The 14,634-nt window shown below is 46.2% G+C and overlaps 1 protein-coding gene across 1 annotated transcript in view; it reads right to left on the minus strand.

Annotated features, from left to right (window-relative positions):
* Window positions 1–4,612: 4,612 nt before the first annotated feature.
* ncanb (neurocan b) overlaps window positions 4,613–14,634 on the minus strand; it is a 234,606-nt gene continuing 224,584 nt past the window's right edge. The window contains exon 15 of the mRNA XM_080212934.1: window positions 4,613–8,055. Coding sequence (XP_080069060.1) covers window positions 7,940–8,055 — 116 coding nt within the window. The 3' untranslated portion in view covers window positions 4,613–7,939. The remainder of the gene's footprint in view (window positions 8,056–14,634) is intronic.

Consider the following 14,634-nt stretch of genomic DNA (forward strand, 5'->3'; position numbering starts at 1 on the left):
GTTGTCAGGTGAGAATAGAGGGGACAAGAGTAGGCCATTCAGCCCCACCGGCCTGTTGTTTCATTCAGATTCTGGCTGATCTGTACTTCAACTATCTGTCACACGACCACCAAAAAATCTGTCAATCTCAGTCCGGAAAGTTCCAGTTGGTCACCAGCTTCCACAGCCTTTCTTGGAGGCAGTAGGTTCCAGAATTACCCTATTCTCTGTGTGAGAAAATGTTTCCTGGTCTCACACCTCAATGGCCCAACTCTCATTTATCAATAGGATTGGCCTCAGCAGTGAGGCCCCATCCTGACCCACCCCCCCAAGATTCCATAGAATCGCAACAATGTAGGAGGCCATTCGGCCCATCAAGTCTGAACTGACTCTTTGACACAGCATCTTACTCAGGCTCTATCCCTGTAACCCCACATATTTACCCTGCTAACCCCCCTAACCTACACATTTTATGACACTAAGGGGCAATTTAGCATGGCCAATTCACCTAACCTGCACATCTTTGGCCTGTGGGAGGAAACCAGAGGAAACAAGCACAGACACGGGGAGAATGTGCTGACTCCACACGGACAGTGACCCATGATGGGAATCGAACCCAGGCCCCTGGCACTGTGAGGCAGCAGCGCTAACAACTGTGCTTCCCCAATATAGAGCTGCTAAGATCTAGGATGTTGGAGCCCAAAAGAAAAGGCAGATGCCGACTCTAACAATAATTTTGACACAGGTGGATGAGCAATAGAGTCACGGACAAAAGGTGAGAATGTGTAAGTAAACTTGACTATACTTTCAAAGAGCTAGCATGGGTACAATGGACCAAATAGCCTCCCTCTGTGTTGTCAAGTTCTGTGAAATGTAAAAAGTAAAAAGAAGTAAGGTAAAGTTTATTCGTTAGTGCTACAAGTAGGTTTACGTTAATACTGCAATGAAGTTACTATGAAAATTCCCTAGTCGCCACACTCTGACACCTGTTTAGGTACACTGAGGGAGAATTTAGCATGGCCAATGCACCTAACCAGGACGTCTTGGACTGTGGAAGGAAACCTGAGCAAACCCACACAGACATGGGGAGAATGTGCAAACTCCACACAGACAGTGACCCAAGCCAGGAATCGAACCTGGGTCCCTGGTGCTGTGAGGCAGCAGTGCTGACCATTGTGCCACCCACAACAGCTCACGTGTTAAAGGATGCCCACTGTTTCCTGCCTTCTGTTTCTCTCAGATCCTTATTGGCCTCCAGTGCCTCATTCAGTGACCTTTCCCCGTGTCTGTGCAGCGAGCACCCAGTGTTTGCCTGACTAACAGACCCTCAGTGGACACCCTCACCTGAACCCTATTGGATACACTCACTTATCAGTAAGAGGCACAGATTAGTGACCTGGAATAAGACCCCACCTCAGGTCAACTGTCTTTTTACTGTGACCTCACCAGAGAATACCGGTAGCTAACTCAACACACACCACAGAAACCTTAATTTCTTTCTAATAACAACATTTAAAGAATGGTCTCTGGTAATTAAAGAATAAATTAATAATATATAAAATGTACATGTATTTTTCATCATATTTTTCTGTTTAAAAAGAGTTTACAGCACAGAGGCTGTTTAGGTTAGGTTGATTGGCCATGCTAAAGTGTCCCTTAGTGTTCGAGGACTAGTAGGGTAAATACGTGGGGTTAAGGGATAGGGCTTGGGTGGGATTGTTGTCAGTGCAGGCTTGATGGGCCGAATACTCTTTTTCTGCACTGTAGGAATTCCATGATTCCATTCTCAGCAGGCCATTCGGCCCAGCGAGTCTGTGTTGGTGTTGCTGTTCCACATGAACCTCCTCCCATCTCTCCCATTTGGGGGGATCTTTACCGTCCCGCCTACCATGGGAAACGGAGCAGGCAAGGAGCCGAAAGGTCCATTGACCGCGGGCGGGATTTTCCAGTTTCACGGCAAGCGAGGCCGGAAAGTCCCAACCTTCACCTCAGATCATCAGGAGACCTTTCCATTCCTTCCAACCCCACCCCCATCTCTCCAACCCCACCCCCATCTCTCCAACCCCACCCCCTCCGTCCCAAACCCCGGTGGCACATCGAGCTTCTCCTGAACTTGCATCTTGCTAACTCAGTGCCATGCTGCAAGGTTAGAAAATCCACAATCACTGATTGCTTTTTCATAAATCTCAAATGTGGATAAGAGAAAATTGAATCCTAGGTAGCCAGGAGCGTGTGGTTAATCAATTCCTGTCTTGTACGCGTGACAAAAACCCTCGCTGGCATCTCTCATTGAAACTGGTTGCAGCAAAACACAAGGTGAGTTTCTCTGAATGAACCTTTTATACAATAAAACCAGATTAAAAGCACGCTGGGTCCAATGACCTCTATCTGTCTGGTGCAGTTCAGGCACAGGAAAAGGTGCGGACTGGGGGTAGATGGGGTTGGGAAGGAGGCACCAGGATCTCCTTATGTTCCTGCTCCTTGGCTAAGATGAGGAGCAGTCCATAAGATCATAAGATATAGGAGCAGAAATAGGCTATTTGGCCCATTCTGCCCCGCTATTCAATCACTGCTGATATGATTCTCATTCCCATTCTCCTGCCTTCTCGGCGTAACCCTTATTAATCATGAACCTATCTATCTCTGTCTTAAAGTCCAGCTCTCTTCCTATTCCAGAGCGAATGTGCACTGTCTCCGGACTCATGTCACCCTGTCCTCGACCCATGGCCATTGGAGGGATAAGATGGCACAGGTTAGATGGTCAATAGTGTTAGTATTTAGTTTGATAAGTTTTCGAAGTATTTTTGAAACGGTTTTGGTGTTTAGTTGGGATTTTGTGGGACGGTGGGTAGTCTCCCTGCCTCTGAACCAGAAACTCCAGGCTCAAGGCCTTAATGGCCACACAAAGAGCATTCATAATGCGGTCAAACAAGTTAATTATCAGCCTGTAAATGGCAGGCGGTAAGAGTGGGAGAGATTCCTGGTCTGTCACACTGCAGACGGTAAAACACTGCAGTACTTTGGTGAGGCCACACCTTGAGTATTGTGTGCAGTTTGGTCTCTTAGTTTGAGGAAGAACATTCTTGCTGTTGAGAGAATCCAGTGAAGGTTCACCAGGCTGATTTCCGCAAAGGCAGGACTGACATATGAAGAGAGGTTGAATCAACTGGGCTTGTACTCACTGGAATTTAGAAAAGTGAGTAGGGATCTCACAGAAACATATAATATCATGATGGGACTGGACAGGCTATAGATGCGGGAAGAATGTTCTCGATGTTGGGGAAATCCAGAACTAGAGGTAACAATCTGAGAATAGGGGGTAAGCCATTCAGGACAAAGTTACTGTGAAAATCTCCTAATTGCCACACTTTGGCACATGTTCGGTTACACTGAGGGAGATCTTAGGTGCCAATGCACCTAACCAGCAGAGTGTGGGAGGAAACCAGAGCACCCGGAGGAAACCCACGCAGACACGGGGAGAATGTCCAGACTCTGCACATTCAGCGACCCAAGCCAGGAATTAAACCTGGGTCCCCGGTGCTGTGAGTCAGCAGTGCGAACCACTGTGTCACCATGCATTGGAAAATAGTGAAAAGTAGTGGTTCTTTCGTGCTATGGGAGCGAGTTGGAGGGGGGGAGGGCTGCAAAGGGGGCAGAATCTTAAAATACACGTCAGGCAGTTCAGTTGGTGACATCAGGAAGCACTACTTCACACAAAGAAATGTGACATTCTCTCCCCGAAATGCTTTTCAAAACTGTGATGTGTAGGTTTTTTTTAGACAGAGGTAGGAAGTTTTACAGAACCAAGGTGGCCCATGATCTAAGTGAATGGCAGAACACACGTGTAATAACTCTAATCAGGCAATGGAGGTGGGCCTGTCAGAATATGAACTCCCTGACTAAGGGTCAAATTGATGGGCCAATCAGGGAGCCTCTTGCCTTGTACGTAACCAGGCGTGTCAGTTCCTCTGGGACTCCGAGTGCAGACTGCTAACTGATAGCGGTCTGTGTGCTGTCGTCAGACTTGTAAATAAAGGGATTTTGGTGAAGGGATTTCTGCCTCTGAGGATTTGTTACAATACGTGAGGAGCTCACTGGCTTCCTCCTGTAGCTCCCGCTGGAGACAGATCAGAAACAACAAGTTCAGGCAAGAGGAAGATTTGCCGTTGGCAGGAAAACAGGAAATGAGTGCACCAGACCCCAGACTGAAATCAGGAACGGCAGAGAGGGGAATCCGCAGAGAAAACCACTGCGGCTAGGGACTTAAACATAAATACAAATTTTAATTTTAATCTACTCATCTTCCCAGTGAGAGAATTTGGCTCCCTCACTGTCACTCAGTAACCCCTCTCCCCCCCAGCACTCTCTGTTACCGACTGTATCTCTACTGATGTTAATCCAGCTCCCTCACATTGTCACTCAGTAACTCCTCTCCCAACCCCCCCGCACCCTGAGTTACTGACTGTATCTCTACTGATGTTAATCCAGCTCCCTCACACTGGTACTCAGTAACCCCTTTCCCCCAGCACCTTGTGTTACTGACTGTATCCCTATTGATGCTAATCCAGCTCCCTCACACTGTCACTCAGTAACCCCTCTCCCCCAGCACCCTGTGTTACTGACTGTATCTCTACTGATGTTAATCCAGCTCCCTCACACTGTCACTCACTAACCCCTCTCCCCCAGGACCCTGTGTTACTGACTGTATCTCTACTGATGTTAATCCAGCTCCCTCACACTGGTACTCAGTAACCCCTCTCCCCCAGGACCCTGTGTTACTGACTGTATCTCTACTGATGTTATCCCTTCTGGTTTAAACCAAAGAAAAAGCCAGCAGAAAGACCCAATGAGTTAATATTTCCACTGTAAAGGGGGTTTTAGATTGCTTGAGGTTCAGAATTTAATTTTTAATGAACTTTTATCCTTTCACCCAAACATGATAACGTGCAGTTAATGAGTAGAGTCCCTCATTCTTAAATCAGAAAGGTAGGCTTGGGATTTTTTACAAATGGGTGAAAGAATGTATTCTGGGTTGGAAGAACACACTGCGCAAAATCCCTGCACCCTGTCTCACCATCTGAACCACATGACGATCCAGTTATTAAGGAACTGTGTCCATGATACAGAGCTCAGGGCAAAGGGCAACAAACAAACATGAAACATTGCCCCCTCACTCGCTTCCACTGGCACAGAACAGACATGCACCGATGAGTATTAAGTTCTGGCCATTAACTCACCATTGGGTAGTTGGGTGTGCTCGTTAACTAAGTGTGGACAAACTAGGGATCGGGGATTTAATCAGTCAGTATGGTGAGGAGGAGAAAGGCTCAATTGTCTCACCGTCCCATCCAATTGGTGCCAAGCTCTCCATGATTTCACTGGAGGATCCAACTCCTAGATAAACCAACAACCAATGGCACGGATGGCTATTAATCCAGAAACTCAGCTAATGTTCTGGGGAATGGGTTCGAATCCTGCTAAGGCAGGTGATGGAATCTGAATTCAATAAAAAAATTTGAAGTTAAGAATTAAGAACCATTGTCGGAAAAATCCACCTGGTTCATTAATGTCCTTCACGGAAGTGAAATCTGCTGTCCTTACCCGGTCAGGCCTACAGCAAAGCCACAGCAATATGTGGTTGACTCTCAACTACCCTCTGGCAACTAGGGACAGGCAATAAATGCTGGCCAGCCAGCAATGCCCATGTCCCACAAAGGGAAAAAACATCATAATGTATGGCAGAGCAGGCTCGATGGGCCGAATGGCCACTCCTACTTCTAGTTTCTGTGTTTTTTATTGAAAATGGGGGAGGAGATGTTCTGTTTGGCTGACAGTTGATCATCATCCAGTTGGGTGATGTGTCTTTTTGTTTTCCAATTGGCCGTAGGTCAGAGGGATCAATGTGTTGGCCGACTAAAGGCTGGAGTGTGGAGATTCAGTCATGCGAGGAAAGCTCCAGGAATACATCAAATCACAGTCGGCAAGTCAATGAAAGGGTGGTGGAGGGAGGCTTGAGCAACAGCTTCCAGAAAGAAATCAGATAAGCAACTGAAGGAAAGAAATTCTTTCAGGACTGTGTGGGGAGAGAGCTGGGGAGTACAGGAGTAGCTAAATCGCAGACAGTCAGCAGCAGCTCAATGGGCTGAATAGCCTCCTTTTGTGCTGTAACCATTTGTTGAGAGACCCTCTTCATAAAACTGCTTGATTACCATTTCAAATCTCGAAGAAAATCTCTACCTCTGCTTGTTGTGGCCATGACTGTCCTGTGTGCAGTTCTGGTCGCCCTATTATAGGAAGGATTAATTGAACTAGAAAAATTGCAGAAAAGATTTACTCGGATGCTACGGGGCCTTGATGGTTTGAGTTATGAGGAGAGCTTGGATAGACGGAAACTATTTTCCTCTGGAGTGTAGAAGACTGAGGGTTGATCTTATAGAGGTCTACAAAATAACAAGGGGCATAGATCAGCCAGTTAGTCAACTTCTTTTCTCAAAGGTAGGGGAGTCCCAAACTAGAGGACATAAGTTTAAGGTGAGAGGGGAGAGATACAAAAGAGTCCAGAGGGGCAATTCTTTCCCTCAGAGGGTGGAGAACAAGCTGCCAGAGGTAGTAGTAGTAGAGGCAGGTACAATTTTGTCTTTTAAAAATGTTCAGTTACACAGGTAAGATGGGCATAGAGGGATATGGACCAAACGCGGGCAATTGGGACTAGCTTAGTGGTTAACAAAAAGAGGCAGCGCGGACAAGTTGGGCCAAAAGGCCTGTTTCCATGCTGTAAACCTCTATGACTCTATGACAGGAAGTTAAAAGCTGGTGGGGGTCAAAGGTGACCAGCTCAGCTCCTTATAGAGAAACCTCCACCATTTTCCAGGATAGCCATTAACACCCTCCTGACCCTCAAGAGACCAATCTTTTTTCTCATCACTACTAACTTACAAAGCAAAAGAGAATCTTCTTTCGGGATGGCTCAATAGATAGATGTGCTAAATATTATGTTATCTCATCCAGCCAACTCAGAAAGATTCCAACTTTAATTATGGTCAGTGGTGAGTGAGAGGCCGGAATTGGAGCGGGCAAAGGGCAGATAATAGGAAGGTCTGTTGACCTCGGGCAGGACTTTATGGTTTCAAGGATGAGCGAGGCCATAAAAATGCTGCCCAGTGAGCCTTGGGCTGAAGGCTTTGATGCCACTGACCACTCGTAGAGTTCTGTTGTGGGGAATGGGTATTCCAAGGGTAGCCAACGACAGGGTGAGTCCTAACTGTGATTAGTTCCTGCCTTGGCCAAATAACCAACCAGCGCTAAAATGAAACTACTGAAGTTTCCTACAGGATTGACTAAAACTTTAGGAGTGAAATGGTGTGCAGACAGTACAAGTAACAAACCTCAATAAAGCATTCATACGAAACCTCTCCGTCTGTTATTTAAGCAACATGTCAACCTGTTTTCAATTAATAGGGTGTAACGAGTTTAAAAATAATAGACAAATACATTAATGGTTCTGTCACTGGTAATGGCACGGTACAGTTACATGGGGTAATATTGACCAGGGCTCACACTCAAACTAGTACCTGTCTTGTTAAACCAGCCTCATTTAAAATCTAATCACCAGTTACTAAAGAATATTATTGTGCCCTGTTCAACAATAAAGGGTTACAGGACAGTCTTCAGTTTGCATGTTGAGACTGAAATATTTGCTAATGCTTCAGTGACCCTAACCAGTGGACTGCTCTTCATTTCCAACTCCTACTGACTGTGACTCAACGAGATTTTTCTTTAAGCCCCACAATTATTTTTTAGAAAAATACGTGACAGAATTCTCGGAAACTAAAAAAAAAAGACCCCTTCGTTTTCCCCGAAGGGTGATGTTCAAAAATGAAAGATCTTTTTTAAGATTTCGGTATTGTGTACTCGCAATCCTGATCGCTGTCGGAGCTCTCGCTGAATGGCCCCGCTCCGCTCAGTAGAAGGGTCTCATTTCCATTTGATGCAAGTCCAGGTTCCTTTTGTGCTTCCGCTTCTCTTTCCTGTTGGACTTGTGCTGGTGCCGTCGGGATCTCCGGTTGCCAGAGGCAGCTACAGAGAGGGGAAGGGTGGAGGTGGGGAAGAACATGGACAAGGAGAGGTTGGAAACAGGCAAAAGAACAGATTAGTTCCATTATCTCTCACCTCACTGCTCCCATCTCCGTCAGTATCAATTTCCCATCATAGAGTCATTGAGGTTTACAACATGGAAACAGGCCCTTCGGCCCAACTTGTCCATGCTGCCTTTTTTTTAAACACCTAGGCTAATCCCAATTGCCTGGATTTGGCCCATAGCCCTCCATACCCATCGTACCCATGTAACTGTCTAAATGCTTTCTAAAAGAAAAAATTGTACCCGGCTCTATTACTGCCTCTGGCAGCACGTTCCAGGCACTCACCACCCTCTGTGTGAAAAAATTGTCCCTCTGGGCCCTTTCGCATCTCTCCCCTCTCACCTTAAACCTATGCCCTTTGGTTTGAGACTCCCTGACCTTTGGGAAAAGATATTGACTATCTAGCTGATCTGTGCCCCTCATTATTTTATAGACCTCTGTAAGGTCACCCCTCAGCCTCCCACACTCCAAAGGAAAAAGTCTCAGTCTATCCAGCCTCTCCTTATAACTCAATCTATCAAGTCCCAGTAGCATCCTAATAAATCTTTTCTGCACTCTTTCTAGTTTAATAATGTCCTTTCTATAATCGGGTGACCAGAACTATACACAGTATAGAATCATAGAATCCCCACAGTGTGGAAGGAGGCCATTCAGCCCATCGAGCCTGCACCAACAACAATCCCACCCAGACCCTATCCCCATAACCCCACGTATTTACCCTGCTAATCGCCCAAGGCTATTGGGCAATTCATCATAGCCAATCAACCTCCATCTGTGGAGTGAGGAAACCTTCCTCGAGGGATCTGATTTCCTCCCACAATCCAACAATAGGGCGGCATTGTGACACAATTGTTGGCACTGCTGCCTCACAGTGCCGGGGACCCGGGTTCGATTCCCAGCTTGAATCACTGTCTATTTGCATGCTCTCCCCGTGTCCACGTGGGTTTCCTCTGGGTGCGCCGGTTTCCTTGCACAGTCTGAAAGATGCGCTGGTTAGATGCATTGGTCATGCTAAATTCTTCCTCAGTGTACTCCAACAGGCGTCAGAGTGTGGCGACTAGGGGATTTTCACAGTGAGTTCATTGCAATGTTAATGTAAGCTTACTTGTAGAACGTAGAACATTACAGCAGGCTCTTCAGCCCTCAATGTTGCACCAACCTGTGAAACCAACCTAAAGCCCATCTAACCTACACTATTCCAATATCATCCATATGTTTATCCAATGACCATTTAAATGCCCTTAATGTTGGCGAGTCCACTATCGTTGCAGGCAGGGCATTCCTTGCCCTTACTACTCTCTGAGTAAAGAACCTACCTCTGACATCTGTCCTATATCTATCACCCCTCAATTTAAAGCTATGCCCCCTTGTGCTAGCCTTCTCCATCCGAGGAGAAAAGCTCTCACTCTCCACCCTATCTAATCGTTGATCATCATGTATGCCTCTGTTAAGTCACCTCTTAACCTTCTTCTCTCTAACGAAAACAGCCTCGAGTCTTTCAACCTTTCCTCATAAAACTTTCCCACCACACCAGGCAAGATCCTGGTAAATCTCCTCTGCACTCTTTCCAATGCTTCCACATCCTTGCTATAATGCAGCGACCAGAACTGTACGCAATTCTCCAAGTGCGGTTGCACCAAAGATTTGTACAGCTGCAACATGACCTCATAGCTCCAAAATTCAATCCCTCTACCAATAAAAGCTAACACGCCATATGCCTTCTTAACAACCCTACCAACCTGGGTGCCAACTTTCAGGGATCTATGCACATGGATAGCGAGATCTCTTTGCTCATCCATACTGCCAAGTATCTTACCAATAGCCCAGTACTTTGTATTTCTGTTACTCCTTCCAAGGTGAATCACTTTTCTGCATTAAACTCCATTTGCCACCTCTCAGTCCAGCCCTGCAGCTTATCTGTGTCTCTCTGTAAACTGCAACATCCTTCCGCACTGTCCACAACTCCACCGACTTTAGTATCACCCACAAATTTACTAACCCATCCTTCTGCACCCTCATCCAGGTCATTTATAAAAATGACAAACAGCAGTGGCCCCAAAACAGATCACTGCGGTACACCACTAGTAACTGAACTCCAGGATGAACATTTCCCATCAACCACCACCCTCTGTCTTCTTACAACTAGCCAATTTCTGATCCAAACTGCTAAATCACCCTCAATCCCATGCCTCCATATCTTCTGCAATAGCTTAATGTGGGGTATTACTGTGTGACACTAATAAACTAAAAAAATGATGTGATTTGGGCTTATCGGCCAGGCTTCTGACCTTCTCTGTACTATAGGGGTTCTATGATTCTATGAAACCCACACAGCCACCCAAAGCTGGAATGTGATCCGAGGGCCTGGCCCTGTGAGGCAGCAGTGCTAAACACTGTGCCAGTGAGGGTTCGAATCCACCCTTCATCCTTGGATATCTGTTCTTTTCAATATCAAATGTGGCAGTTAATTTGGACACAATAGGCACTTGTGGTCATAAATTTTGTATTCTGGCAACAGTGTGGTGTGTGTGCTCTGCCTAAAGGCACATCCTCAGCTCATTATCTGGGGATGTTTCATCTTGAGTTGTTTTCTTGGCAGTTTTTAGTCAGTGCGGCCAGCAGCCCCCGTCTCAGCGGACAACGGGAGAATCCCAAGACTAACTCAGCCCAGAATGGGAACTGATCCTGCGCTGTTAGCATACACGTGTGGATAGGGTGTGTGTGTGTGTGTGTGTGTGTGTGTGTGTGTATGTGTGTATGTGTGTGTGTGCGAGTGTGTGTATATGTGTGTGTGTGTGTGTGTATATGTGTGTGTGTATTTTCTGTCTCCTTCAGGGGTCCGCTGATTCTCACCGTGACCTTTGCTCAGTGAGGCACCCCCTTGTCACTGCGATATGATCGACTGTTATAAGTATTGAATGGGCAGTGGTGGCATTGTGGTGCCGTGTGGCATTCAGGTGAGTGCCCCCAGCCCACCGGGAGGCAGAAGCACATTCTGCAGATAAATCCCTCACCCGAGCACTGAGGTGAGGGCAGGTCAGACCACTTTAATCATGTGTTCCCTCAAAAAGAACAATGAATTCTGCTTTTCGATTAATAGCCTTTCTCCCTTTGTGTTGTCGCGAGCAGAAGTGGCTCAAGGCAATGACCTCTATTATAGAATCACAGCGCCAGCACCGCAAATTTCTTTAGGCTTCCCAATCTCACAAATACTTGTAAGGGTCAAGACTTGGGTCAGGTAAAGACACACGCTCGAAGAATAGCAAGGTTTCTTTAGACCTCAGAAGTTTGTCAATCACTCAATTCCACCCATTTGAAACATAACCTAAAATTAGCGATGTATGTGATGAAATGATGACATTGGGCAGAATTCAGGGTGCGTTACCTTATTCAATGGATAGCACAGCCAAGAAAAGACAGTTATGGGTGTGGGCCAGAATTTCTTCCTCGCTCAACATGTTGGGAAGTAATGGATTTAGTCGGAAGCAGTACGCCGGAAATTATATCAATTTCCATGTGGGACTTGTAAAACACAGATGGAAGCTATTTGGACCATCACTGTCACTGCACAACTCTTCAAAAGAACCATTCATGTCATCCTACTTCTCATGCTGTTTTTTAAAATTTCAGAATTGGCAATGTGCCACAGTGGTTAGCACTGATACCCTATAGCGCCAGGGACATGGGTTCAATTCCAGCCTTAAGACCAGAAGGAGAAGAATTAGGCCATTCGGCCCATCGAGTCTGCTCTGCCATTCTCCCCCCCTTTTCCCATTAACCTTTGATCCCTTTACCAATCAGGAACCTATCTATATAAAAGCAAGTTACTGCGGATGCTGGAATCTGAAACCAAAAGAGAAAGTGCTGGAAAATCTCAGCAGGTCTGGCAGCATCTGTGAGGGGAGAAAAGAGCTGACCCAGATTTCAAGTCCAGATGACCTTTGGTCAAAGCTAAAAGGCAGAGAAAGACTTTCTCCTGGTTTCTCTGGCTCTGACTCATCTTTCATTCCCTCCCCCTGCAGTGTAAATATCTCCCATTTTCAATGCCTTTCAGCTTTGACAAAGGATCATCTGGACTTGAAATGTCAGCTCTTTTCTCTCCTTACAGATGCTGGCGGACCTGTTGAGATTTTCTAGCATTTTTTCTTTTGGTTTCAGGAACCTGTGTATCTCTGTCTAAATATACTCAAAGATCAGGCCTCCACAGCCCTTTATGGCAATGAATTCCACCCATTCATCACCCTCTGGCTCAATAACTTCCTCCTCATCTCAGTTCTAAAGGGCCGGCACCTTTATCCTGAGGGTATGTCCTTGGCTCCTAATCTCGATAACCAACAGAAACATCTTCCCCATGTCCACTCTATCCAGGTCTTTCAGTATTAATAACGAAGAACAAAGAACAGTACAGCACCGAAACAGGCCCTTTGGCCCTCCAAGCCTGTGCCAACGACGTTTACCTATCTAGACCAACTACTTATATCCCTCTATTCCCCACTTTTTCTGTAAGTTTCCTTCATCCTTCTAAAGTGCAACGAGTACAGACCCAGAGCCCTCAAACGCTCCTCATACATCAAGCTTTTCATTCCAGGAATCATTCTCGTGAAACTCCTCTGGACCCTCCCTAAGGCTAGCGCATCCTTCCTTCGATACAAGGCCAAGATTTGCTCGCAATAGTCCAAATGTGATCACACTAGAGCCTTATAAAGTCTGAGCAGTACATCCCTGATCTTGTATTCGAGCCCTCTTGAAATGAGTTCCTTAGGTGACTGTCTGTGTGGATACGTACATTCTCCCCGTGCCTGCGTGGGTTTCCTCTGGTACTCTGGTTTCCTCCAAACAGCTGGCGTTGTGGGATTTCTTTCTGTTTTACCCCAGTCCAATGCCGGCATCTCCGCATCTCTGGTTTCCTCCCACAGTCCAAAGATGTGTGGGTTAGGAGAATTGGCCATGCTGAATTGACTCTAGTGTCAGGGGGATTAGGAGGGTAAATATGTGGAGTTATGAGGATAAGGGGCCTGGTTAAGATACTCTATCAGAAAGTCAGTGTGGACTCAATGGGCAGAATGGCCTCCTTATGCACTGTGCTGATTCTATATGATGTAGTCTATTCTTGCTGCTATTTCTGGGGAAGGATGAGGGAGCATTCCATATCCTAACAACCACTCAATTCATATCAACAGTCATTGCATCATCAAATTTCCTTTAGGTTGGGAAACGTATTCCTGCAGACAACCTGGTACCTGCAGTAAGAACAGGTTCAATTTCCAGGTATAAAGAAAGATTTCAGAAACAGAGATTGGGATGTGCTGGTTGATGGCAATAAGATATAGAGGAGGAAAATTAATTTAGTTATATAAATGGTCAGAATGTGGCCTCAAAATTAAATATTCCACAAAACATTGTAAGATAGAGCGGAATTTAACTAAAGCCAGAATTGAATACCAAAAATGCATTGAAAAATAAACTAGTGATCATGTGGCATTCCCATGGCAAAGTTTTCTAAGTTCTGTTCATAGCCAGAAAAGTCACGTCAGTCCTTTAAAGGATTTAGCATGGTGGTTCGGATTGAGGGGTAGGGTCTGGCTGAAATGAAAATATATCTATGCTTTGCATTCATTTATTGAAGATAATATAGCAGTTAGGTAAAATGCTTTAGATACTGAAGCCTTGAATGTAAATCCATAAATGGCCTCAGCTTGGTATGAGGCACTAAATGGGGTGCAGCAACTGTGCAAGGGATGGGGGTAGAGCAAGTGTGCAGGGAGGGTAGGGCAAGTGTGCAAAGGATGGGAGTGGAGCAAGTGTGCAGGGGATGGGGGTGGAGCAAGAGTGCGAGGGGTGGAGGTAGAGCAAGGGTGCAAGGAGGGTAGGGCAAGTGTACAAAGGATGGGAGTGGAGCAAGTGTGCAAGGGAGTAGAGCAAGTGTGCAAGGGATGGGGGTGGAGCAAGTGTGCAAGGGATGGGAGTGGAGCAAGTGTTCAAGGGAGTAGAGCAAGTGTGCAGGGAGGGTGGAGATTGGGCAAGTGTGTGGGAGTAGTGAAGAGGAAGTGAGACTGAATGTGAGGGACGGGGGAAGTGAGAGAGTGTGTGTGTGAAGTGTGAGGGGATGAGATTAAGTTTATTTATTAGCGCCACAAATAGGCTTACATTAACACTGCAATGAAGTTACTGCGAAACACTCCAGTCGCCACACTCTGGCACCTATTCCGGTACACCGAGGGAGAATTTAGCGTGGTTAATGCACCTAAACAGTTTGTCTTTACGTCTTTTGTACCTTGGGAGGAAACCGGAGCACCCGGGAGAAACCCACGCAGACACGGGGAGAATGTGCAAACTCCGCACAGACAGTGACCCAAGCCAGGAATCGAACCCGGGTACCTGGAGCTGTGAGGCAGCAGTGCTAACCTCTGTGCCACTCTCTATTCTTTGCCCTCCAGCTGCAGCTTTTCGTTGTTACCCTGCTTTTTTTCTTTCAATGCCCCCTCCAGTACATTTCATTGCCCTCTCTTTTCAGTCC

This window comes from Carcharhinus amblyrhynchos, chromosome 26 (assembly GCF_965287045.1).
Source record: "Carcharhinus amblyrhynchos chromosome 26, sCarAmb.v2.hapA, whole genome shotgun sequence".
Lineage (NCBI taxonomy): Eukaryota > Metazoa > Chordata > Chondrichthyes > Carcharhiniformes > Carcharhinidae > Carcharhinus > Carcharhinus amblyrhynchos.